This window comes from Symphodus melops (assembly GCF_947650265.1).
Source record: "Symphodus melops genome assembly, chromosome: 18".
NCBI classification, from domain to species: domain Eukaryota; kingdom Metazoa; phylum Chordata; class Actinopteri; order Labriformes; family Labridae; genus Symphodus; species Symphodus melops.
In genome coordinates, this window is record NC_136708.1 from 15,279,421 (window position 1) to 15,303,603 (window position 24,183).

The 24,183-nt window shown below is 39.7% G+C and overlaps 1 protein-coding gene across 6 annotated transcripts in view; it reads left to right on the top strand.

The window, feature by feature from the left end:
• csmd3b (CUB and Sushi multiple domains 3b) overlaps positions 1-24,183 on the top strand; it is a 311,217-nt gene that overhangs the window by 262,236 nt on the left and 24,798 nt on the right. For 5 of the 6 annotated variants that reach the window (XM_079368618.1, XM_079368619.1, XM_079368623.1 and 2 more), the window contains 17 exons: positions 467-571; positions 663-781; positions 1,317-1,386; positions 1,960-2,076; positions 2,342-2,551; positions 3,416-3,604; positions 4,743-4,920; positions 8,906-9,051; positions 12,889-12,969; positions 13,505-13,618; positions 13,738-13,926; positions 14,054-14,212; positions 16,426-16,614; positions 17,735-17,920; positions 18,488-18,682; positions 20,354-20,527; positions 22,271-22,444. In XM_079368618.1, coding sequence (XP_079224744.1) covers positions 467-571; positions 663-781; positions 1,317-1,386; positions 1,960-2,076; positions 2,342-2,551; positions 3,416-3,604; positions 4,743-4,920; positions 8,906-9,051; positions 12,889-12,969; positions 13,505-13,618; positions 13,738-13,926; positions 14,054-14,212; positions 16,426-16,614; positions 17,735-17,920; positions 18,488-18,682; positions 20,354-20,527; positions 22,271-22,444 — 2,595 coding nt within the window. The remainder of the gene's footprint in view (positions 1-466; positions 572-662; positions 782-1,316; positions 1,387-1,959; positions 2,077-2,341; positions 2,552-3,415; positions 3,605-4,742; positions 4,921-8,905; positions 9,052-12,888; positions 12,970-13,504; positions 13,619-13,737; positions 13,927-14,053; positions 14,213-16,425; positions 16,615-17,734; positions 17,921-18,487; positions 18,683-20,353; positions 20,528-22,270; positions 22,445-24,183) is intronic. The other variant, XM_079368620.1, reaches the window with a different exon arrangement.

Consider the following 24,183-nt stretch of genomic DNA (forward strand, 5'->3'; position numbering starts at 1 on the left):
ACATTTTTTTTCCCACCTTTAGTTCTCGTAGATAACTCCATAGTGTGAATCAAAGTCGCACATTCTTCCTTTACACAAGACAAAGACGCATGCACATTGATAAGGAAGTTAGAGTGAGTTAATATTTCTAAATAAAGTTGAACCATCCTTTTAAGTTGTTGTGATTACACTGGCCTGCTTCAGTACCTTAGTTTTCATTTGTGCTTTCCCTCTCCAAGCTAAGTAGGTCAAGCTAACATTTCTAAAGGGACTTCAGATAAAACAGATGTCTCATATAAAAGTAATTCTAGTTTTCCTCCTTCGAGAAAAGATTACAAAGAAAAGTAAAATTATAGGTTTTTTGGAGCTTTTTGTTGTTCCCTTTGCTGTCAGATTACGAAGAACATTGCGTTCAAAACTCCCTTTAAAAAATAAAGACATTCGATTGTGCTTCTCTGACGCTCCCTGCCTCTCTCCTTGTATTCAGGCACCACCATTCCTCCTCTACTGAACAGTACATCCAACAACCTCTATCTCAGCTTCAGCTCTGATATCAGTGTCTCTGCTGCTGGCTTCCACCTGGAATACACAGGTAACATATTTTCCTTTATGCTGCTTTGTCTTTTGCATTTTTCTCTAAACACAGTATGTGGACTAAAACATCATTTCCCATCTGTTGTCAGCTATTGGCCTTGAGTCGTGTCCCGAGCCTCAGACTCCGAGCTACGGAATAAGACAAGGAGACAGATTTATGGTTGGAGATGTCGTTCAGTTTTCTTGTGAACAAGGATACTCTCTCCAGGTAAAAAAAAAAACTAAAAACAAGATTTGTATGGGTTATTACTCATTGACTTAGCACTTAGTATTACAGTTTTTAAATTCTATCCCACTGCCAGATGGGTTTGAGAAATTATTAAAGGCTGCTCAACTTTCCAAGTGTGCTGCTATTCACTCCTTCTATCCCCTGGCTGCACAAATCAAGAACTTTTGAAACTGTGAATCAGAAGGAAGCCACACTCTTGAGTGGTTTTTCTAGGCTTTTACTAAACATACTACTCTGGTGTGGTTTATTGCAGCTCATGCATTATGTAGGTCTCTGATGTAGTCTGCCCAATTTCTGTGCAGTATAAAAGTCAAACAGAGGTTTTCTTCTTTATGCTTAATACACAGATTTGGATTATTTGCAGCTCAACAGCACTGATGCAGATGCCAACAGTTGCTATTGCAAAGCATGAATATTATTGTAGAGTACATACATTATTTATGATAACTAAATGAATTAATATGTGTTGCCAACTGTAATATAACGCTGCCTTGTGGTTTCTCTTACTTTTCAGGGCAATGCCCATATCACCTGCATGCCGGGGCCTGTAAGGAGGTGGAACTACCCCGTTCCTTTATGTCTTGGTAGGTGTTCTACTGCAGCACACGCACACACACACACACACACACACACACACACACACTGCAACATCTCGCCTGAATACATTGAGATACATGCAAAATTTCAGTGCTGCAGAAATGATGCAACTCGTCTACACTTCCCACCCTTACTCACTGAAAAAAAATAAGCCGTTTGATCAATTTACTTCTCTGTGATGAGCTGATTATTTAGTATGCTGTGCAGAATATGATTAAGCTTTTACACTGATGCAAAGCTCCGACAGACTCTGTCATAAACATACACGCTGTGCCAAATCATCAGCATGCACTGAGGCAAAAGGGAAACAAGCCTTGGACACACATCTGCATGCACAACGGTGATTTATTCAAGAAGGGCATTTATTAAAGATTCAGAATATTAATGTTTTATTCAATGTGACACAAAATGTCAGGTTGGAGATACTCAAGTGTCCAACCAGAAGAAGTGTCTGAAAGAAAAGGAACTGTGTGTCTGCTACCAATGCAGAACCCTATCTTACTTTTTTGTCTTTCCGTTTAACACGTGTGTATTGTGTGTGTGTGTGTGTGTGTCTCCAGCTCAGTGTGGTGGGTCCATGACAGAAGTAAGTGGAGTGATTCTTAGTCCTGGTTACCCTGGCAACTACCCCAGTGGATTAGACTGCACATGGACAGTGAACTTACCCGTCGGCTTTGGTAAGATACACTGTCGACTTTTAACTTAGAAACAGCACGTTTGGTTCTTTTTTTAAATTTTCCCTGTAACATTTTCTCTCTGTTTCCATCCTCACGTTTCAACGCTGGACTTATTGTTTATTAAATCCAAACTGTATCTGCTGCCTTTAGCCTCGTAGTTCATCAGTGGTTGCATCAAACTTTTATTAGCAGCCTCTCTGCGACTAAAGCTTTGCTCATTGCTGTAAAAGACGGCGAATGACAACAGACTATGTGTTTCTCTCAGGTATCCATGTCCAGTTTCTGAATTTCTCCACCGAAGCGATCCACGATTACCTCGAGATCCGCAGTGGTACGCTGGAGACAGGCTCGGTCATTGACCGGTTCAGCGGCCCAGTCATCCCCAAGCCTCTATTCAGCACCACACATCAGACCAGCTTCTTCTTCCACAGTGACTATTCACAAAACAAACCAGGGTTCCACAGCACATATCAGGGTAAATGTTGTTCCTCACATCGTGTGCTGACGGATCATTTCACAACCAAACGCTCGAACAGACATGCCTCATTTTTAAAGTCACTGTTGGCTTTTTATTGAATTGATTAGTAAATTTCAACTGTATCCTAACTGTGTATACATGCAACTAAAGCAACTATCAGCAAAGTCATTAACATGCAGGAAACCGTTTAAAAAGTTAAATGACCTGAAAAAGACTTCCAAAGATATAAAAAAGAGCCTTTAATTGGAGATAACTCTCAGTAATAAGATAGGCGTTTTATGCATTCACACTGACACTGTAAATGTTTTGAGCGTACTCGTGTTCATTGTGAAAAAACCTAAACTTCACAGCTAATTCTATTAATGTGCAAATTACAGCAGCCGATGAATAATAGCATTCATCTCATGACTGCCAAAGCATTTTAAAACAGGATTATTAATGCTTTGTAAGTTAGTCTTTCTCAGTCACGTGTCTTTCTTTATTCATGCAAACCCTTGACTCCTTTAACTTTGGCTATGAAATTCACTGTGACTACAAGGATAAATACTGTAGCAGACAGATTCATTTGAGCAAATGCCAAAAAAAACAAAAACAGGTTTATTTGGTTTATAATACCATCTTCACAAAGTTAGTAATCTTAATCATGAGCTAAAAGTCGTCAGAGTTTATTGTCACAGCATCAGTTATTTTTTAAATAAACAGTTTTCTACAGGTCCTCATCCTAACAAACCAGAGGACTTATTTCTATGAACAGCAAAAGAAGCACAAACTGTAAAGCTGTTCCAAGCCATTTCTAAGCTTCTGTCTTCCTATATTGTTTTTCGTATTGACTTTCACTAAGCTGGATCATTGTCCTTTTAGCCTACCAGCTCCAGAGTTGCCCCGACCCGAGGCCTTTTCGAAACGGCATCGTGATTGGCACAGACTTCAGCGTGGGGATGACGGTGTCGTTTGAATGTCTGGCTGGTTATTCTCTGATCGGGGATGCGTCACTCACATGTTTACATGGAATCAGCAGGAACTGGAACCACCCGCTACCAAGATGTGAAGGTAATGCAGCTAGTCGTCACTGTACATATTAGTATGTCGAAGGAAGCGCTCATGTGTGACTGCATGGTATTTCAGTCTACATCCTGGCATGAAATCTGCTTGTGCTTTATTGTGAAGGGGGTGGAGACTGTGTAATCCCCTTTATTACCATCAGCTCTGCTAAAACCGTACATCTTGATTTCTTTGACTAACACCACTTGTGTTTATGTGGGGCTTGCAACATAGGATTATCATGTACCCAAATCCCAACATTAATTAAAGCATATATGTTACTCGTTACCGCTCCTTCAAAGGACGAGCTTGTTTCGAGACCATGTATTCCCCCGGTTAACACAAAGACACCCACACTTGTGGAGTCTTTTAATAGCATTTCAACTCTGATAACACCACTGTTGGGAATGTTGGCAGTCGTGTAATGTTACAACTTCATGTTTACATTTTCCTTTCTTCCTGCAAGCACAATATTATGGTGGGTTTTTCCTCCAAAGTAAAACCAGTTGATATTAATTGTTGCACTGCGAGCTTAGTAGAAAAAAAACCCCAACAAAAAAACACAAACAGCAATTACAAGCATATGCAACTAGTGAGTCAACACACACATTAAAAACACTCCTCTGTAGATCAAACAAATGGGAGAGGCATAATTAAATTGGAAAGAAAGAGTATAAAATGAAACTGGAGGAAAGAGAGGAGGTGTCAGGCAGGTTGTTATCGTGCATTCCCAGCCGTGAAATGATCATCATTAAAGATACAATCCCCAACTTTATGACAAGCAGCTACACAGTAATCAAATTAATTTTCTCTATTTTATAGCCCAGACTTTCCTGCACAAAACACTCATTCAAGGACTTTTTATTTGGAGCGTGAATGCAAATTCTCAGCTTTTTATCGGGCTGAGCTGTTGGATTTTTCCAGCAATGATCAGAAACAAAAACCATCCAAAGGAACACCTCTGTTACAAATCCAAACTGGATTTGTAATTACCATTTAATCCAGGTCTTAAGTAGTTATCCAGTGGCTATTAAATGAGCCATAGAGGTGTCATCAAGACAATAACATTCACTAAAAGTACTACAAAGGCAGTACGAATTAGCTGCAAATGTATGAAGAGTCATTATGTTATTCTTGTGTCTCACAGCTCTCTGTGGTGGAAACATCACATCATTAAATGGAACTATTTACTCCCCGGGTCACCCTGAGGAGTACCCCAACTTCCAGGACTGTGTGTGGAGTGTTCGAGTACCACCTGGACACGGGATATATATCAATTTTACTGTATTGAGCACTGAACCCATATATGACTACATTACCGTCTGGTAGGTGATTTCTCATTTGTGTTTTATCTGATGTACACATCTTTACTCTCCATTACTGACATTGTTCATCCTCATTAGGTCGTGCTTAGTACCGATTACTATTGTGCTTCATCAAGGTTTTATTTTTTTTAAATAAAGGTTTTTTTTTTCTTCGTTTTTTTTAAATCTAATTAGCCATTTCATTTGTACCACCCATTCTACTTCCACCACACACACACACACACACACACACACACACACACACACACACACACACACACACATTTGTACCACCCATTCTACTTCCACCACACACACACACACACACACACACACACACACACACTTTCTCCTTCAAACAAAGGTGTCATGCTCTTTACTGTAACGTCTTTTCAAAGCTGGCCACTAATTGGCTAAATTCCCGCAAGGGTTACTATGACTACAGACATCTCTACTTGAATATAAAACTGCTCTGACATAATTTCCTTCTTGTCGTGTCTTAGCCAGCTGTCTTAACCCATAAGTCTCTCTTTCTTCCTCCCAGTGTTCCTCATTCTGTCTCACAGACTAACTGTGTGTGTGGGTGTGTGTGTGTGTGTTATATATAATCCGTCTTTCACCCCTTTCCTGCCTAGCCTTGACTTCTCTCTTCAGTATTCTTTTCCAGCAGAGCAGCCATTGGCAACAGCAGACGTTTTGTCAATGCAGGTGTTCAAATGGCACTTTGACGCCATGTTATATATTGTTCTGCAGGTACTAGGTGGCAGCAGACACATAAATAGACTGTACAGTGTTTTTCTTCTATGGCTGACGTGTTGCTACCCCTTCTCTATAGCAGAAGCCTGTTTTCTATAAATAGATGTCAGGGTGCATCATCAAAAGTCTAGAAACATCACCTGGCACACCGACATGGAGAGACATGGAATAAACAACGGTAGGATGAGATTTGATAGGCTGCAAATCATTTTTAGAGAAACGCAAACGTACCAAATGCTTTTCTCTCATTTTTGTTTGCCCATCTTGATGTAAGGGCTATCAACATTCCATATTTCAAGGCTTCTCTTTTTTCAAAAATCTCGTAAAAAAAAAAAAAAAATCAACTTTTACTAAACTGAACACCTTGCAATCTCTAAGGAAAACCTAACAAGAAAAATCCCCTTTTTTAAGACAAGTACCAGAATGACATTCTGACATGAAAAAACATGCTTTAACAACATTAATACATCATTTGGATAGTCTCCTTTCACGATTAAAAGACAGGTACACATGGGAACAAGACATTATTGTCTTAATTCCCTACCAGAATGAACAATCCAATTAGGCGACCTGAGGTCAGCTACGATGACTTCATTTTTACTCCCCAAAACGCCATTTAAGTCTATTATGCCTTTGGGAAAACTTTACTTCAGAGGTTTCTAATTTAGATGCAAATAAAAGCTTAAAGGTTCGCTGCCAAATGTACCACTTCATTTCTCGAGACCAATTCCTCCAGTCTTTAGAAATCAGCATTAAACACCAATTGGAATTTTCAGGTACGAGTGGCTACAGACTCTCTTTACCTGTTTTTTTTTGTTGTTTGTTTTAGTCAAAGAATATCAGCAACTCAGCCAAGATATTAAAAAAAGCTACTAACTTATCACTCCAACACTTTTTTAGTATGATCTATCTACACAATCAATTACAAGATAATATTAGACTCTTGGTAAACATGTATCTTCAAAGTCAAGAGAGAAATAGAGAAAAAAGCAATACTCAGAAAAGTCCCAGATGATGCTGTCAGATTTCCTTTTTTGTCCAACCAGTGATTGAAAAAACTCAATCAGCATACACACATAACAGAAAAATAGATAAAAAAAATCATTCCTAAATTGACCAGCGACTGAAAATGATGTTTGAAGTAAATAACAATGTGAACGTTCTGATGTTATCAAGAGCAACAGCTGTTTTTAGCGCCTAGATCCAACTCTACTGTACATGTATATATATGTATGTATATACAGTATGTGTGTGTGTGTGTGTGTGTGTGTGTATATATATATATATATATATATATATATATATATATATATATGCAGCCCACACAAACACCACAACACTGGGCAGTCTGCGTTTGCCCTCTGCCGATTTGTGAATTCCATAAAATTGGTCTCACAGCGTGTTTCTGACCCTGCCATCAGTAAGAAAAGTGAACCAAAAAAAGATACGCTGAACTCACACAAAGCAAAGACAGCAACCACACACAAACGCCTCACACACAATCTGAGTCCCACAGCTGAAAAGTTAGTTTCCTGTCGAGAGCACAGTGTCAGTGGCAGAGGTGTGATTTTCACAGCGATCTCCTCAGTCCAGATCCTGCCGACCTGACAGTCAGTTAGTCTACTAATTGGTCTCATACGGAGAGGCTTAGTGCAGGATTCCAGCCGTGGAATTATCATAATGTATGTCACAGATGTTACCTTGTGTTGGACTATACCCTGTGCATGTTGCAGAGGCATGTGGTGCGGAGGATGCTGCAGCCTCCAGATCAGCTCCGTTCTGCTCTGCTTATTTAGCTTCTCTCTTTCTCTCTGGATTACTGTCTGTCTCAGGATTACTATAATTAACTGCAACAGTTTTTTTTATAGATAAAATGATATAATGCAATGCAATAATAAAGCAATTATAGTCCATATTTACATTATAATTTTGATAGTTGCTAATATTAGGCATATTTCTACGATAATTGCTGGCGTTGGTCCATCTCTGTCTCTGTCTAACTGTCCGTCCCTCCCTCTGTCTCTCTGTCCAATGGTTTGTTTCTGTTTGTCTCTTTCCATCTCTCTTTCTGCCCCTCCCTCTTTTCATCTCTGTCTACAAATGACTCCAGTTCTGCTCGAAGTTTCTGCCTGTTCAAAGGAAGTTGTCAGCGATTTTATTTATTATATTTACGTCTTCTCAAATTGCTGGCCATTTGCTAAGAGAACTATGAAAAAGTTATGTTTTCTTCTTTTGTATGCAAAAGCCTTAAGCATATTGCATGTGTTGCCCTCACGTGCTCATTAATGTTAGCAACTGTTAGCAGTAATCAGCAGCGTGAAGCAACGAATGAATCGACTCTGATGACTGTGACCATCTCATTGTGAATTAGGGACGAGGATGATTCCTTTCATAACCTGACAGGTATAATTGGCCTCATCCAAAAACACTTAACAGCAGGAAATAATCATTCCATTTAAACTTCATGATAATTATTTTTAATCTCTGATAATGAGTCAGCTATCGGTCGGTTCCACTCTGACAGCTGGTGGCTCTGACGTTAAATATGAAATATGCTTGTGCCTTTGCACAGAGGGGCTGACCTGCCAGATGACAGACAACGTCCTGTCTGCCTTCAGCGGAAATTGTTTAACTTTTCATGAATGCCAGCCTGCTATTAGCAGCAAAGCTAAAGCCAAGTCCACAACAGGATTCACATTTGTTATTCTTATGATCTGACGACAGTTCAATCAATATTTATGAACTAGAGCATTCCAAAGCAAGAAGAAGAGAGCCAGGCCTTTAAAGCGTGTCGTTGTCAAGAGACAGAAAGGAAACACTCTTTTGTAAGCGACTTTGTGAAGGTTTTCTGAGCGAGCTTCGTGACATTCTACTTCGGGTTGTTTTCAGATGGCAAATGAACCCATAGCCATGCACAATCACTCTGGGCATTTTGTCACAAAATGTTTGACTCCATTTGCAGTCAATGGCGCTGCTCCTCATTTTGTCCCATAATTATCATCAAGTCTCTTCTATCTTTGTTTCTTGCCTCAGAGAAACCATTTCCTGATCACAAATAGCCATTTAACTGTCAGAGATGACAGCAATAACTTATTCAAATGATGTTTTAGAATGACTGTTCTCCGGCATTGTTCTATATTGAAAGATCAAGTGCATTCCTTTATGGTTCTTTAGATTTAAGTACCCCCTTTTGTAACACAAGCATTCTTTGTGTGTTGTTGTTTTTTTTTTTTTTTTTATTCTCCTCCAGGGATGGTCCGGACCAATCGTCTCCTCAGATCGGTCAGTTCAGTGGGAACACGGCGTTGGAGTCCGTGTACTCGACCTCCAACATTATCCTCATCAAGTTCCACTCTGACTTCTCTGGAGCCGGATTCTTTGTCTTGAGCTACCATGGTAAGCAAGTTACAACATTTAACAGTATCATAGCAAAGTCAGTGCTAATTTTAAAAAAGAGACAACAGTCTTTTTTACGGTTTGGTTCGGTAAAGCCTGATACTGTTTGCGTTTCCACAGCCAACCATGCCCTATGATTGGCTGGCGGCGTGTAAGCCGGATGCCTCTAGCCACGTCAGCTATGTGATAGCCTGACATTATAGCAGCGCGACACAGTGTACCCCGCTAACAGATTCAACAAAGAAGAAAAACGTGACACAGTAAACAAAGACCAACATCCAGCAATTCATCTACTTTGTCGTTGCAGTGTTTTTCCTATATACATTTAGCAGCGGCGGTGTGCTGCTGCTGAAATATGACCACCGCTGCTGATTTATTTATTTTTATGAGAGGACAAAGTAAATGAAAGCATAGGAGGAAGAGGAAAAGAAAGAACAGAGCTCTTGCTTATCTCTTCAGAAACTAACATCCTATTATTTGTGCTAAAGGATCAAATGTGATCACCACTTCTGACTGTGTTTTTTATTCAAAAGTAAGCAACGGGGAAACGAAAGGAGAGGAGAGCTTTGTTTCAGAGAAGGCTGTGTGCCGCGAGGAGAAATACAGACAAAAAATCCATGACTGGGTATTTAAACATGGTGGGGTTGTGTTTGTCTTTGAATGCTGCTGTTGTACAGGACCAATCGACAGACTGCACTGTTTAGCTCCACCTTTTAGGGTCAGAACAATATACTTGGCACCCCTAACTGACTAATTTGGGAATCTTTCCCAGTTTTAGTCAAATGTGTGCTGCACCAAGACGAACCGAACTGAACCGTTTAGTGGAAGCGGGGCTTTAGGATGGCATTGAAAGTTTTTAAAAAAAAATTTCAGCTCAGACTTTTTTTGTGACATCAAAGATTTGACCTCTTAAGTTTATTAAGTGGTCAAATCTTTCAATCTTACCTCCAACGTGCCAAGGTGTGTTTTTGGCATCTCAAAGAGTGCTTTGCCACAAATATGTTCATAATCTACTGCAGTAAAGCTCACAATCAGTGGTTAATGTGAGATAATCGGATTATAAATGTAATATTGTAAATAGTTGTTGCACTTGTTGGAAGGGATATTACTTTTGTAGTTTGCTTATCACAGAAGTCACCAGTTTCTCTGCCAAAGATTTGTATGACCAAACACTTTGACTTATATTAGTGTTTGATTCTCCATCGCTTCCCAGAAGATGCACAATTAGTAAGCTGATTAATAGATCACTACCTGAAAGTTGCCACATCTCTTACTGTGTTGCCTGTCCTCTGTTGCTTTGGTTACAAGGACAAATAGCAACACTGAACAGTATTTATTTATTTTTTTTCCCACAAAAACAACTTTCACTGAACAAACAGGTTTAAAAATAGAACGTACTGATGACACTTAATGTAGAGCAACATGTGTAATAAATCTGTAACTCATGACTAGTGACAGGAGTCTCCAGCTGATCATGTTCATTGTCCTGGGAGAGGAAGTGTAGTGTGGAAAGTCTGCGAGGGCACATTTATCCTTTCTATGATGACAACCTAAACTCAGTTATTTAAAATAATGGCTCATCAAGATTTGACATACTGTCAAGACACAGTTGAGTAGAGTGTAAAGTAACTCACTAAAGCAATGTGAATAAGAAACCCTCATAATGTTGTAGAGCTGGGGAAGGGATCTGGTGGCTAACATTAGAATATACGGTACACAAAGGCCCCTTGACTTACCTTTTAGTTAGCGTGAATACATCTGCTGCACTGCTTAATAATAATAATAATAATAACTTTATTTATATAGCACCTTTAAAAACAACTGCTTACAAAGTGCTTTACATAAAAAAACAAATACAGCATTTAGAGGGAACAGAGGTAAACGGAAGGACCAAACTAAAAACAAATGGCTCAAATAAAAGAACTAATAATTAGACTGAAGGGGGGTGGGTGTCTAAAATGCTCATATGTCACCACCACAGCCGTCTTCTATTCTCCACGTCAGATGTCCTTCTCCTTTTAGTTTATGTCATATTGTTTCACTTGAACTGGAGGAGAAAACAGAAACTACTTTGAAATGACGCCCATGTGCTGTTGAAGGCAGCATAATGCATCCAACCAAAGAGGTCTTATTTTGGCAACGCAAGGTTTATCCACCCGACAGTGCAGACATGCGGCTTATACTCCTCATCCTCATCAGCATTAAAGTCCTGAAAGTTGCCTTTTTTATGAAGTTTTAATTTGACAGAATTGCTTCTCATGAGTCTCAGTACTTTTTTTTTTTTTTTACCTTTCCAAACATAGTTGTCATTTCTTGTCTAAACCCCCCACCTACCTCTCTTTCCCTCTCTTTTTTCACACATACACACAAGCATAAACACATTTATATCATCCGCCCTCGCCCACATAAATCACATATTTGCTTCTCTTTAAAACTTTCTGTTCAGTGCTCTTTAGTGAAAACATGTCAAGTTGGTTTTTTGGAGCTGGCTTCCTTTTTTTTTTCAGGCAGATGTCATGTTGCTAATGAATTTCTGTTGGCAGGTTTTAACTGTCAGCTGTCGCACTCACACAGGAGCAGAACCATCTGATGGATTCAAGTTTATTTTTCAATTTCTGCTTTATTGAAGGCGATACAGCCGAGAGTGACAGGGGGAGCTGGATAAGAGGGAGGGTGGATGACGTGCTGCAGTGGTTGTTAGCATTGTTTTGTTTGAAAGGGGATGAAACCAGGAAGAATGTGCTCTTCTTTGCCCAGGGTCTTGTCACAATGAGGGACAAAGGTTGAGCATTTCTTCTCCTGTGACGCAACAGAAAATTCAGAATGTTACCGAGACATCTGCTCAAGTTCAGCATCGTCTCTAAATGCCAAAAGAAGCCCAAAGGGAGCATCAATCCACTGGTTGGGGACGTTGATTTAAGTCACTCTCATTTTATTTGTTTACTCTGGGTCAAAAAGGCCAAAATCCCATCCAGAAATGTGAACCCCACACAGTTGGATAATGTTGTCATGGATGAGACATGGTGGGGACTAAGGAAGCAGATGTGACATGAATGTGAGAGAAGCAATAAAAAAAAAAAAAAAAGGTCTCAGAGCTTAGAGAGATCAATGGCTGCTCGCTCTGAACCTCTCCTCACACGCACGGTAGCAAAGACACAGCTGCTGCATCTGCACACACATAGAAGCCATCCACACACACACACTCTCACACACGGACCACAGGGCTTTGATATGCATGAGAGCAGCAGATACTATTGGCAGGTCTCATTTTCATAGTCAATTTCATCCTGACTTACAGCCCTCAGCTCTTCCTCCCTCTCTCTCTCTTATTCCTCCTCGTCTCTCTCTCTCTCTCTCTCTCTCTCTCTCTCTCTCTCTCTCTCTCTCTCTCTCTCTCTCTCTCTCTCTCTGTTAGTGAGTGATCTATGGTCATGCAGTAATATCGATTACAGCCTTCAGCTCAGTAGCTCTGAAGTTGGTTTCCTTTTATGATTTAAGGCAGTGCTGTTTCTGTGTAACCGGCTCTGCTGACCTGACCATCTGAACTTAAAAAAAAGTAAAGTTAAGCTGAAACAACCAAGACTAAATAAAATCAGATTGTGTCACACTGGTTTGTTTTCTCAACATTTACCTTCCCAACTCGAGGGGGCAGTTGTTGCAGACACAGACAAGTGAAGCTCATCCGTGAAGTTAGATCAACGTGATTCGTAGAACATCTACTCCCAAAGAAGAAAAGGTTTTTCTGTTTTCAACGACCACATTTCCTTTCACAAACCCCTAATATAATGATCCTCTCTTTGTCCTCTCTCCTCTCCTCTGCTGTGTCTCTTCTCCTAGCCTACCAATTAAGGGTTTGCCAGCCTCCTCCAGAGGTGCCCAACGCTGACATGCTGATGGAGGACGGCGAGCTGGAGATAGGTGAGTTGTCTGTCTGCCTGCAGTGCACCCAGATGTGTCAATTTGATGAAGGAGGCGCATGTTCCTTTCTAGTTCCTCACATTTAATTTCCTCCATTCAAAACACATTTTACCTTTCAGTACAGCTTACTCATTTAAATGTAATAGCAAAGACCTACCTGCAACAATAAAGGTTGATTAAGGTTCACTTAAAAGGGTGTTTTTGAAGTGGGTTGTACGAGGTACTTGTCAATAGTTGGTGAATTAGCCACAGGAGATGCCTGTCAGTGTGGCTTCTTTATTGAGCCATAGCGCACACAAGGAAGCCACTTTGTTTTAGAACTACATTAACACACCACATGTGTTGCTCCGCCTGAAGAACACTGATCAGCTGTTTGGGTCTGTAGTGGGACAGGTCAACAGGACATTTGCAGAGTAGACTGATAATTATGTCGTGATTTTGAAAGGCCTTTATTCTATTTGAGTTGAGATCATTTAAACAAAGAAATGTTTCAAAAAAAGAAATGAATGTTGTTCTCTTCTTTGTGTTCATCCAGGCGACATCATCAGATATAGATGCCAACCTGGATTCTCATTGGTCGGCAGTGAGATTCTAACATGTCGCCTGGGAGAAAGACTCCAGATGGATGCATTACCTCCAACGTGCCAAGGTGTGTTTTTGGCAATTTCAAAGTATTTTAAATAATTCATGTTCACAACATTTGAACAAACCATATATTGTGTACTCATACAACATAACGATGTCCATGCCTGTCTTTCTCTTCAATAGTCCAATGTCCTGCACATGATGTGCGGTATGACTCCTCTGGTGTCATCCTGAGTCCTGGCTGGCCTGAGAGTTACCCCAACCTCCAGATGTGTTCATGGAGCATAACAGTAGAGAAAGGATACAACGTCACCATCACCTTTGAAAGTTTCCACACTGAGAGAGAGTTTGACGTGTTGGAAATATTTGATGGTAAATCATATTCTGACAAAGTTGTTTAAACTTGATCATGGAAAGTAACATGAAAAATCAAAGTTAAATAGTCCTTTTTGTATTGTTTTTTTTTTTAATCTTTTTTCTTTGTCTTGATCTCTCTCAGGTTCCACACCCAACAGTCCAACTCTGGCAACGCTGAGCGGTGACCTCCCAACGCCCTTCAACCTCACAACCTCTGGGCATCAGTTCCTGGTCCGCTGGTCATCAGACCATGGCACAAACAAGAAGGGCTTCAAGATTCGTTATGTTGGTGAGTACCAAAGTATGTATCCCAACTTTATATTACTACTACCTTATATTACCATAATGCATGTAAATAAAACAGGTCGACGGAGACAGACAGAAGGAAAGGAAACTGAGGTTTTAGTTGAATGTAGCTTACATGAGACCTCACTTCTGTCTTTCTCCTTAACAGTTAAGTTCGATGCATTATGGGTTTGTGTTAACTTTTTTTTATTCGAGAACATCTTCATGTGCACAGATGCCGTTTTACAGCAATCTTCACATTTAGACCATAATACACCTGGGCCTGCTCAGAATAATCTTTGAATGTTGGGCATTAAGCACCTTCACTTGTGTAATGAGGCTTGATGGCTTTTTTTCAAGGGCATTTTTTGACAGTTAAGGGGGGAGGAGACAGTTTTACCTGTTTAGATTGCCTTTTCACTCCACACCAGCTATTCAGGAGGCTGCTTCTTTAACCTTTAAAACACTACTGGTCTGTATGATGAATTATACGTTGAATAATAACAGGGAAAAGCCTCGCAGGACTCTGACACTCAGTAACCTTCTCTGTAAGCTGTGATTAATGTGAACATTTGTATGGAATGTTAAACATATGTTGTAAGCCTACTAATATTCAAGGTTCAACTTCATTAATTTTTTTCTACTTGGACAGTCAGGCCACTATAAGGCAACATAATTCTGTCCTTACTTTCAGCTTTTACTCATGAAGAATTTATCAAAATGATCTCATTTTAGGACCAATTACCTTGTGTAGAGAAAAAATAAAAACGTTGTTTCTATTGCAGGATTTGTTGGTAGTTTATTGTGAAAATCCTCTTGTTTAATTGAACTTTCGCCCTAAAATCAGTCAATCTTCCAAATAGTAAATAGTAAAGATTGCTTGAGAGATATTCCTCTGGCTGCTTGGCTTATGTGTAGGTTCAGTGTTATCATCCCTTTCCTGGACATCAACTTTAATGTTTTACTAGCTGTGTCAGAGGACATAAATGAGAACAAACTGTCCAAAACGCTCCCGACATTGCTTCTGGTTGTTCAACACACAACAAAAAACAGTGAAAAACTCCCTCACTTACCCTTTAGCTTAAAAAACTGACCACACAGATGATACTGGGCCAGTGGCGGACCACAGGGACGCATAAAACGGACTCATCACTAATGCATAAGGCCAGTGAGGAGCTTATTTTTGGGTCCTTCTCAAATTGAAGAGTCACTGGCCAGGCAACTTTCCAGAGGTGACCTCTGACCAGACTCATGCCTGGTGTTTTTCAGCTATTACCGAGGAACAAAACATGAATGCTACTGGTAATCTATCATATGAGACTGTTATGGTACACGTATGTAGCTAGCAGATGAAGGCCCATTGTAAAAGGACCTACTATATCTACTACAGAAGCAAAGCCAGTCATTAATAAATAACACAAAAACATAGACATAACTCAAGTTGTTGCCAAGTTGTTGGCCTTTACAGCAGGATTCCCTCTTGTGCTCCGGCAGCTGCCACTGTTGTCTGGAGTAATGGATTAGTGTTTTTTTGATGAACAAATATTATGTAACTGTGTCCAGTAATGTCTGACATTTCCATAACTCGATTCAATTTTCGATCCAAACGCTGTGCCGGGAGGGACTTATTTTATTTCACTGAGCAATAAACAGGTTGTCACAGAGCTTGTAATTGGCTGAAAGGTATAATCATCTGTACTCATGTGCACATTAACATTTCTGACGAAAGACTTGTTCTTCAGTTTAGTGTCAAGTGTTTTCCAACAATGGCATTGTGTTGATAGCATGCTTTTTTTATGTTTATGTATGAACTACGTAATCCAGGATTATAATGGTCAGTGGGAAAAGTACACTTTCATTTTAGTGTTGGCTGGGCGCCTTCTGCATTGATAAATATTAATTGTTGGGAAATTATCACAAAAGCTTCAATATGATGGAAGTGTAATGTCATTAACTCTGAAACTTTGCATGTAAAACTTTAACAACAATATTTTTATTGTAGAAGTTAAAATAATGTGTATCTGCATGAGACATACATTGTGACAGTGTTGCAGAATGGTATCGTATCTTTATGGAAAAATGTTAAAGCTGTAACAGATCTCTGCCTTTATGGTTATTTCTTTTCTGCTTGATTTCACTTCCTGGTTGCTGTTTTTAGTGACAGTGAGCCAGCCACATTAAAGTTGTTCTAGAACTTTGTTTTATTTCTTCTCTTTTCCTCCACTTCAGCCCTGTACTGCTCAACACCAGACTCCCCGCTCCACGGCTCCATCTCCTCGCAGAGCGGCGGCCATGTTAACAGCGTGGTGCGCTGGGCCTGTGATCGTGGCTACCGTCTCATCGGCAATGCTACAGCAACATGCCGCCGCTCATCACTCGGCTACCACTCGTGGGACTCTCCTGTACCTGCGTGTCAAGGTGTGTTTATTAGGCTGTGTTTGAGAGAGTTTAAAAATAGCAATACTTTCCCTACGTGGCTGCATTTTCACAATTGGTTTAGGGAAAACTTCAAAAACCGAAATTAAAGGTAGTCTATTGCTGTGTTCCAGTTACCTCAAAACTCGGTTCTCAGAGCTGGGAATGATGTCACACTCGAATTAAATGTGTTCCAGTTGCAAGTCGGAAAAGAAACATAGAGGCCTCCGGGAGTACTTTTGTTGCGTTAGCTAATACACAAAAGAGGACGAAGCTGCTAATAAACACAACAGCTACAGCTTAAATGTCCGTATCGATGCACGTTGCAGCTATATTAAATCTGAACACGGGCTTCGGAAGATTCTCAGGCTGCGTGTCCAAACTATTCACTATATAGTATACACGCCATTTTGTAGTGCTGTCCGAATTCTGAGTGAGCATGGTAATTCCCTGTAGTCCACTCAATGTATCCCACAATGCATTTTGAAAAGTAGTGGACAAGCGATGGTCACTAGCCAACCAATATATACCATCATGCATTGCGTTTTACGAGCGAGAGAGTGAAAAGAGTCCTATTATTTTCACAATCTGTCTTTTCATGTGTATCTCCTGAATACTCTACCATGTGTTGTTAAGAATGGAAGATATGTATGTTTGTATGTGTATGTTGTACTCTCTAATGTCTTATTACAGTCATCAAAAGAACCAAGTAAGGCCAAGCGTATAGCTGCTATTGATAGAAAGTCAAATGAAGGATGTATAGCAGATTGTCGACACTGTGTAATTACACGGTGCGGTGCTCTACAATCAGGTCTGTTTGAAACCCACTGTGGACTGTGCAGCAGCCTGTTCAGCAGGATATTTTGTTAGAACTAATTAGAGCTGGAGATCAACCATCTCTAGATGGTATGTATTCGGTTTGATAGCTTCGTTGAAAAAAAAACTAATATTGTGTTGTTTACAAGTAGACTATACACTCTGTGGATTTGAATCCCCAGAAACAGTTCAAACAAAGTGACCATCAGACCTGCCTACCTGCCAGACACAAGCCTGCATTAGGGCTTTCCGTGGGCGTCTGTTTGCATGTTGTCTTCTTAACCAGAGTGTATCTGTCCTCCCCTAGCTGTCTCATGCGGAGCACCCAAGGCTCCTATAAACGGCGGCGTTTTAACAGCTGACTACTCTGTCGGAACAAGAGTTTCCTATTTTTGTAACGATGGGTACAGACTGTCCAGCAAGGAACTGACGTCAGCCATCTGTCAGCCCGATGGAACATGGAGCAACCACAACAAGATACCTCGATGTTCTGGTTAGTAACACATTCAGTAAATGTCAGAACAATTTAAGACGCACTTAAAGGCAGGGTTGACAATTTCTTTATGTACACTTTTTAAGATTTTGGTTGAAATTGTCTTTAACTCCTGACAGAAATTAAGAAATCCATCATCAGTAGCAGTTGTAAACTCGTTCTCTGCAGACAGAGTACAGAGGGAACGCTACTTTCAAAATGATGCTAGTTTTTGAAAAAACGCTGCCTTTAACCACAAATATAAACACAATGTGAATGTAAATACAAGCCTCCAATGGGACTTACATCCTGTCATTTCGTAAGAAAAAACATCATCTCCTTCTGACCAAGAAATATTTTATGGACTTGTTTGTAAGCAACATATTTTTACATGAGAGGCAGGCATTTGTTTTTGCTTGTTCATTGTTTAAATTAATTCCTCAATACTATCATGGAGATATTTCTGAATGTCTCTTCTACTCTTTGCCCTTTATTTACTATCTAATATTGTTTTAAAATGCTATCTGTGGCTGTTGTTGTTGCTATTCAAAGCAAGCAATCTTCACGAGGCTTTGTTTTTCTCTCTAGTGGTGGTCTGTCCCAGCATCGGGTCATTTTCTTTGGAGCACGGCCGCTGGAGGATTGTCAATGGCTCACACTATGAATACAGAACCCGCATTGTGTTCACCTGTGATCCGGGATACTACAGATTAGGGCCTGCCCACATCCAGTGTTTACCCAATGGCGCGTGGAGCTGGAGAAATGACAGGCCGCACTGTCAGAGTGAGTAACAAATTGTTGAAAAAATGAAGACATACTTTCTTGGCTTCACCATCTGAAGTCCTGTTATCTATCTGTTTATTTACCGTGGTATCTTAAAGATGTTTGCGATTTGCTTTCGATAACGACAGGAGTTATTAACTCTGCATACAGTGAAAAAAGGTTCATATTGGCTCTTTGCAGACATTTGCATAAAGTCTGTGAGTTTTCACATTATAGACATCAGGCAGCCTGATGCTATCGTTGGAACTTGGCATACGAGCAGTTTGGATAACAGATGTTAGTGGGAATGACAGAAGACATGAATATACATCAGATTTAAATTGCAAAATAAATACTCACATCAAATGCATGTCAACTAGTTTAAAGGTAAGAAATCTTAATTTTCTCGTTCAAAATGCTCCCTGCTAGATGCCATCCATCCACTATACTGGTTTACATCTAGGCAATAGAGCACTATGGCATGTAGCCAATGTAGTATAGCACCTGCAAGTGCAAAACTTTACTGGAATTACAGGCTTAAATTATATATAAATATCCGTTTAACCCGAGTATTGATTCTGGTATTGACTTGTGAGGGTGATGGCATTTAATCGTTGCATCAGTTTATCCCTTACATCTCTAACACAAATGCAAATGACAGTTCAATGTGGGAAGGAGGGCACAGGTCAGATTTAAACCCGGGCCGTTTCATTTTGAGGACTTGGGTCTCTGTGCAAAAGGGGGGGGCAAGGCTACCGTCGCCCCCAGTTCCAGGCTTGTGACTTAAAGTAGACTGATATTTCCAGAGCAATTCACAAACATGAATAAGTCCAGCACCTCTCAGGTAATTATCAACATGTCGAGGAAGATGTGTATGATGTTCTTAGTTTCCAATTCATAGAGTTACTCTTTCACCATTCTAAGCATTCAGTTGAATGCCTAATAAGAAGTGATTAACAAAACAAGGAAGAACCATTTAATCTTTTTACTGATTGTCTTGTTTGCTTTTGTAGGTCATATGAAGTTATCACTTTAGATTTGAGTCTATTTCATAACTCGATTCTAACGGGCTCAAAGGGGGATTTCAGAAATGTCAATATAAGCGACGGCTACTGTAACATTTTAGAGATGTGTCCAAATTACATTCAAACAGGTCTAAACTGTTGAGATTGGCCTGATTTGAAGGAGAACATAACAACAATGGTCTAAACTGGAATCTCATGAATGTTGTTGTTAAAGCTTGTGATTTCATCGTTTCTCTTATGACAGCTGTGTTTCTTAAATGTTAACTCATTTCATCTTGTATGTAATTGAATTTAATTGCTCCTAAAGTTTCAAAAGCCATTGACAACTGAGTTTCATTGTGATCAACACGATTTGTTCTTCCAAATAATCCACTGTACTAAAAGAATTGTCTTTCATTGTCCTTGTCATCTGAAATGTTCCTTCTTGGGTTGACTTGACAAGTTGAAGAAATGCATTTTTTTCCCTTTTGAAAATCTTTGACTTTTGGAAAATCTACTGTCATTTCAGTCAGTGTAGAAAATAAATGGAGCACATATTGTGTGATAATCAGCTTTCCAGTGCTGGTAACTTTTCTCACAGAAAGCAATGAGCACTGCCAGCTCCTCAAATTAACTCTGTGCTAAATTGTTGCTCAAGTGCCTTTAAATTGCTGCTTGTGTGTTTCAGTTATCTCCTGCGGTGAGCTGCCATCTCCGCCCAATGGGAAGAAGATTGGTACTCAGACAACATTTGGGGCTACAGCCATCTTTACCTGCGATGCCGGCTTCATGCTGGTGGGGTCAGCCGTCAGAGAGTGCCTGTCATCTGGGCTTTGGAGTGGAACAGAAACACGGTGTTTAGGTATATGACTACTAGAACTAGTAATGCATTCAGACATACAGTATAATTTTCAGAGTATCTACACTCTATATGCCATTTTTTGACTTAAATGTAAGTCTTATTGTATACATTTCATGCTTGCATACTCTGAAGCCAAGCCATACACTCACATGATCAAAGGTTGACTGTAAGAGAAGATTTTTTCAATATAATAGGGACGGGTATCAAAGGTAGGAAGTGAACGTGACCTCCACCCTTATCCCAGTTGCACAGCTGATTCTCCTCAACCTCCTCCACCTCACAAGACTACCACAAGGAAGTTTCTGCCATGTTTTTGCGTCTTCTTTTTTCGATATATTTTTATACAAGCCGGGGAGACAAAAAAAAGCTTCCTTCTGCCGTCAGTGTGCAAAAGCTAACAGATGTTATGACACAGTGCTGTCACATCTCCGTGAACTGAAAACATTGCTCTCCAGAATAATCTACAGGATGAGACAGAGCATAGTTGCGGTTTGTAAAGAAACATTTGAATAACTTTTAACCTAGGCTGATGAGGAGGAATCATTCTGTCTAGCAAGGAGGGAGGAGCTGCTCTCGAGAAAAGTGCTATAATCAACATTTTCATTCAAAAGCGTTTATTTATCTTTCCAAACATAATTGGCTTCACTTGAATTATTCTGCTTGATTAAAATGCAAATTTACACAACTTACACTTTTTGATGTAAACTTGTCTAGACTAAATGATTTAACCCCACAATCCAACTTAAGAATGATTGAAATAAGCTCACTTATTTCTTGATTGAAACAAACGTCTTTTCCCCAACATACAACTCTCCAAGACATTAAAGAAAATAAATAAAAAAGTGTGACTCACTTGATGCATGCCCTTTAACTCTGGAAATCAACACCTCAAAGATAGCGTGAAATGACAGAGGTGGTGAAAGGCAACCTTTTCTCGTCTTGTTCTCTCGCATCTGCCTGGCTGCACTCGAAATTGTTTGCGACGTTGACAAGGTGGCCACAGTGCTTCTTTAAAGAAAGTAATGAATACTCTTTACATTAATCATCAATCAAACCAAATGAATGCAACAACGATATCTGGTAAGCCTTCATCATTGTTTTTTCAGGATATTATTTGAACATGAGACATGTTCATTTAAGATCATTTTTTTAAAGGTTAAGCAGGAAAAAAAAAACTCATGCAGGCACCAACTGACCATCCGAGCCTTTACCATGAATGACAGCTGATCCAGCGTCTGATATTTTGTCAACATGCAGTTTGTTGTGTACTGTAAATGTTTCAATGCTGTGTGTTCACGTGTCTTACGTGCAGGATGAACTGGATTTCAAGCTGCACTGATCTTCTTTTTACATCGCTGTAAAAAGGTTTCAACAGATGTTGAACATTTTGATGTTACTAAGAGAGGCAAGAACACTCTCAGTTCAATCCTCTGGGTTTGCCTTTACACTCCCAGACCTGATTAGAACCTTCTTGTTTTGCTTATAGTGTCCTTGTATCCCCGATAATAACCCAGGGAAAATTCCAAAGGCAAGGTTAATACTGGATTTTGACTAAGTCTAAGGGTGTGAATTTCAGATTGGCATGAAAAATTAAAGCAAAGCCCTGGGAAGTTGTTTCAAAAGCAAGGTTGGTAAAAATGTGAGAGGTAGTTTTGGATTAAGATGTTTACAACAAGTGGGTACATCAATTGTGTCTTTAAAACAACATACTCTGAGTCACCTGTCTCCGTCTGTGTCTTTCAGCTGGTCACTGTGGAATCCCAGAAGGCATTGTGAATGGCCAGGTGATTGGAGAGAACTTTGGTTACCGAGATACGGTCGTGTATCAGTGTCTGCCTGGCTTTCGTCTGATAGGCTCGTCAGTTCGGATCTGTCTCCAGGACAACCAGTGGTCTGGGCAGCTGCCAGTCTGTATATGTAAGGAAAACACTCTCTCTTCATTGTTTATTATTTTCTATAGCCACTATCCAAGGAGGAGTGAAGTCCCACTGAGATTAAAATGTTTTTTTTCAGAGTGCCCTGTGCCAAAACGGGTGGCAGCACCATTACACACTTGAAAACAAAATGCACAAAAAATTACTTAAAAAAACAACAACGAAGAACAAGATTTCAAAAACATACACAAAGTTTCAAAAACTTCTACAGCTAAATATTTCACATAACTCTAAATGCATCTAATAACCACCACCATCTGAAAACTCTTTTTTTACTGTAGCATCTGCTCATCAGCCTTTTTTTTGTAAGATTGAAATGTCCATGATGCACAAGCAAGGAATTGTGCAATGTGACCGAAATCCTCTTTCTCTGTTTATGCTGAAGAAGGGGCGACGACTCTGTTTGTATGTTAGTCTCCATGTGCGCTTGTGTGCATGCAGATGATCAACAGAAAACACACTATAAAATGTTATAGATCAGAATGTTTTGATACCTTCCACTGTTTGCAAACGAACACCCACAGCCAATGGAAAGAAGTCATTCCGGGTTGAGGTTTTCATCGAGATATCGGCATCTGAAGTTTGGATATTTTATTGGCCTGTTGAGTGGAAGAATCAATATCATACATCTTACGAATCACTCTGGGGTCACACAAATGAAAAAGGCCTCATGTTTGACAAATTAAGATTTACTATGTGGTACGACATTTGTAAGTTGTTTTAGTGGAATTGGCATTTGCAGCACATAGGATTGAGACCTGATTTAGCAAAATAAATCAGCGTAAAAGTGGAAAATGGTCTTAGTGGGGGGAAAAAAATGAAACAGTGCTCAAGTACAACAGTAAAACTACTCAAAAGGTAAGTGGAATTCAGTTATAAGGTTAGCACAGCCTTCATCGCACTGGAGGAGGAGAGATTTTTCAGATGGAGTCATGGGCTACCTAGTTAATCCTGCCAATAGCATATGCCTGTCTCAAAGATTAAGCCACGCTAGTCTAAGTACATACGGCTGGTACAGTCACACTGCGAATGGCTCATGAAATCTGTTATGGTTCTTTGTTGAATGAATGGTTTCCTGGATGACTTTTTTTTTTGAGGCACTAAGTGTTTAACAAACTGTTTTGACACTATAAAGAAATACTTAGACTTTAGTCAGTCTGAATCATTTAAATCAGGAGCAAACAGCGAAAGCCATTACTCCATCTACAGTCTTTCACTTTAGTATTAAAGTCACAATGCAGATGAACATGATCAGACCAAGTTTAAAATACCAAACAGTAGCAAAAACAGAAGATTTTTAAGATGTTTTTTTATTAAACTTATTCTTCTTTCTTCTCTACATATGGCAATTACATTACATTCATTAAACAATATAATTCCGGCATCTTTTTAAAAGCGGCCGTAATCTTCTATTCAATAAAAACAATACGTACTGAGTTACATGGGGTGTGCAGTATCACATCCCAACCTGTATTCAGACTTAGCTGTAGAACACAGTTGGAGTTCACCTTTAATTCTCGAGTTTGATATTTGGAGGGTGGGGGTGGAGTTTTATAATAAAATACAAAGTGCCTTGAATATTCAGTAACAGTGTGACTTTTCTAACCTTGCCTATGAACAGATTAACGCTCTCTACCTGATAGAGCCAACGAGCTTCAACCAAACGTCAGTCAGGGATTGAAAAGTCAAAATTAAGAAGCTTTACCCCAGCTGTATTTTTAT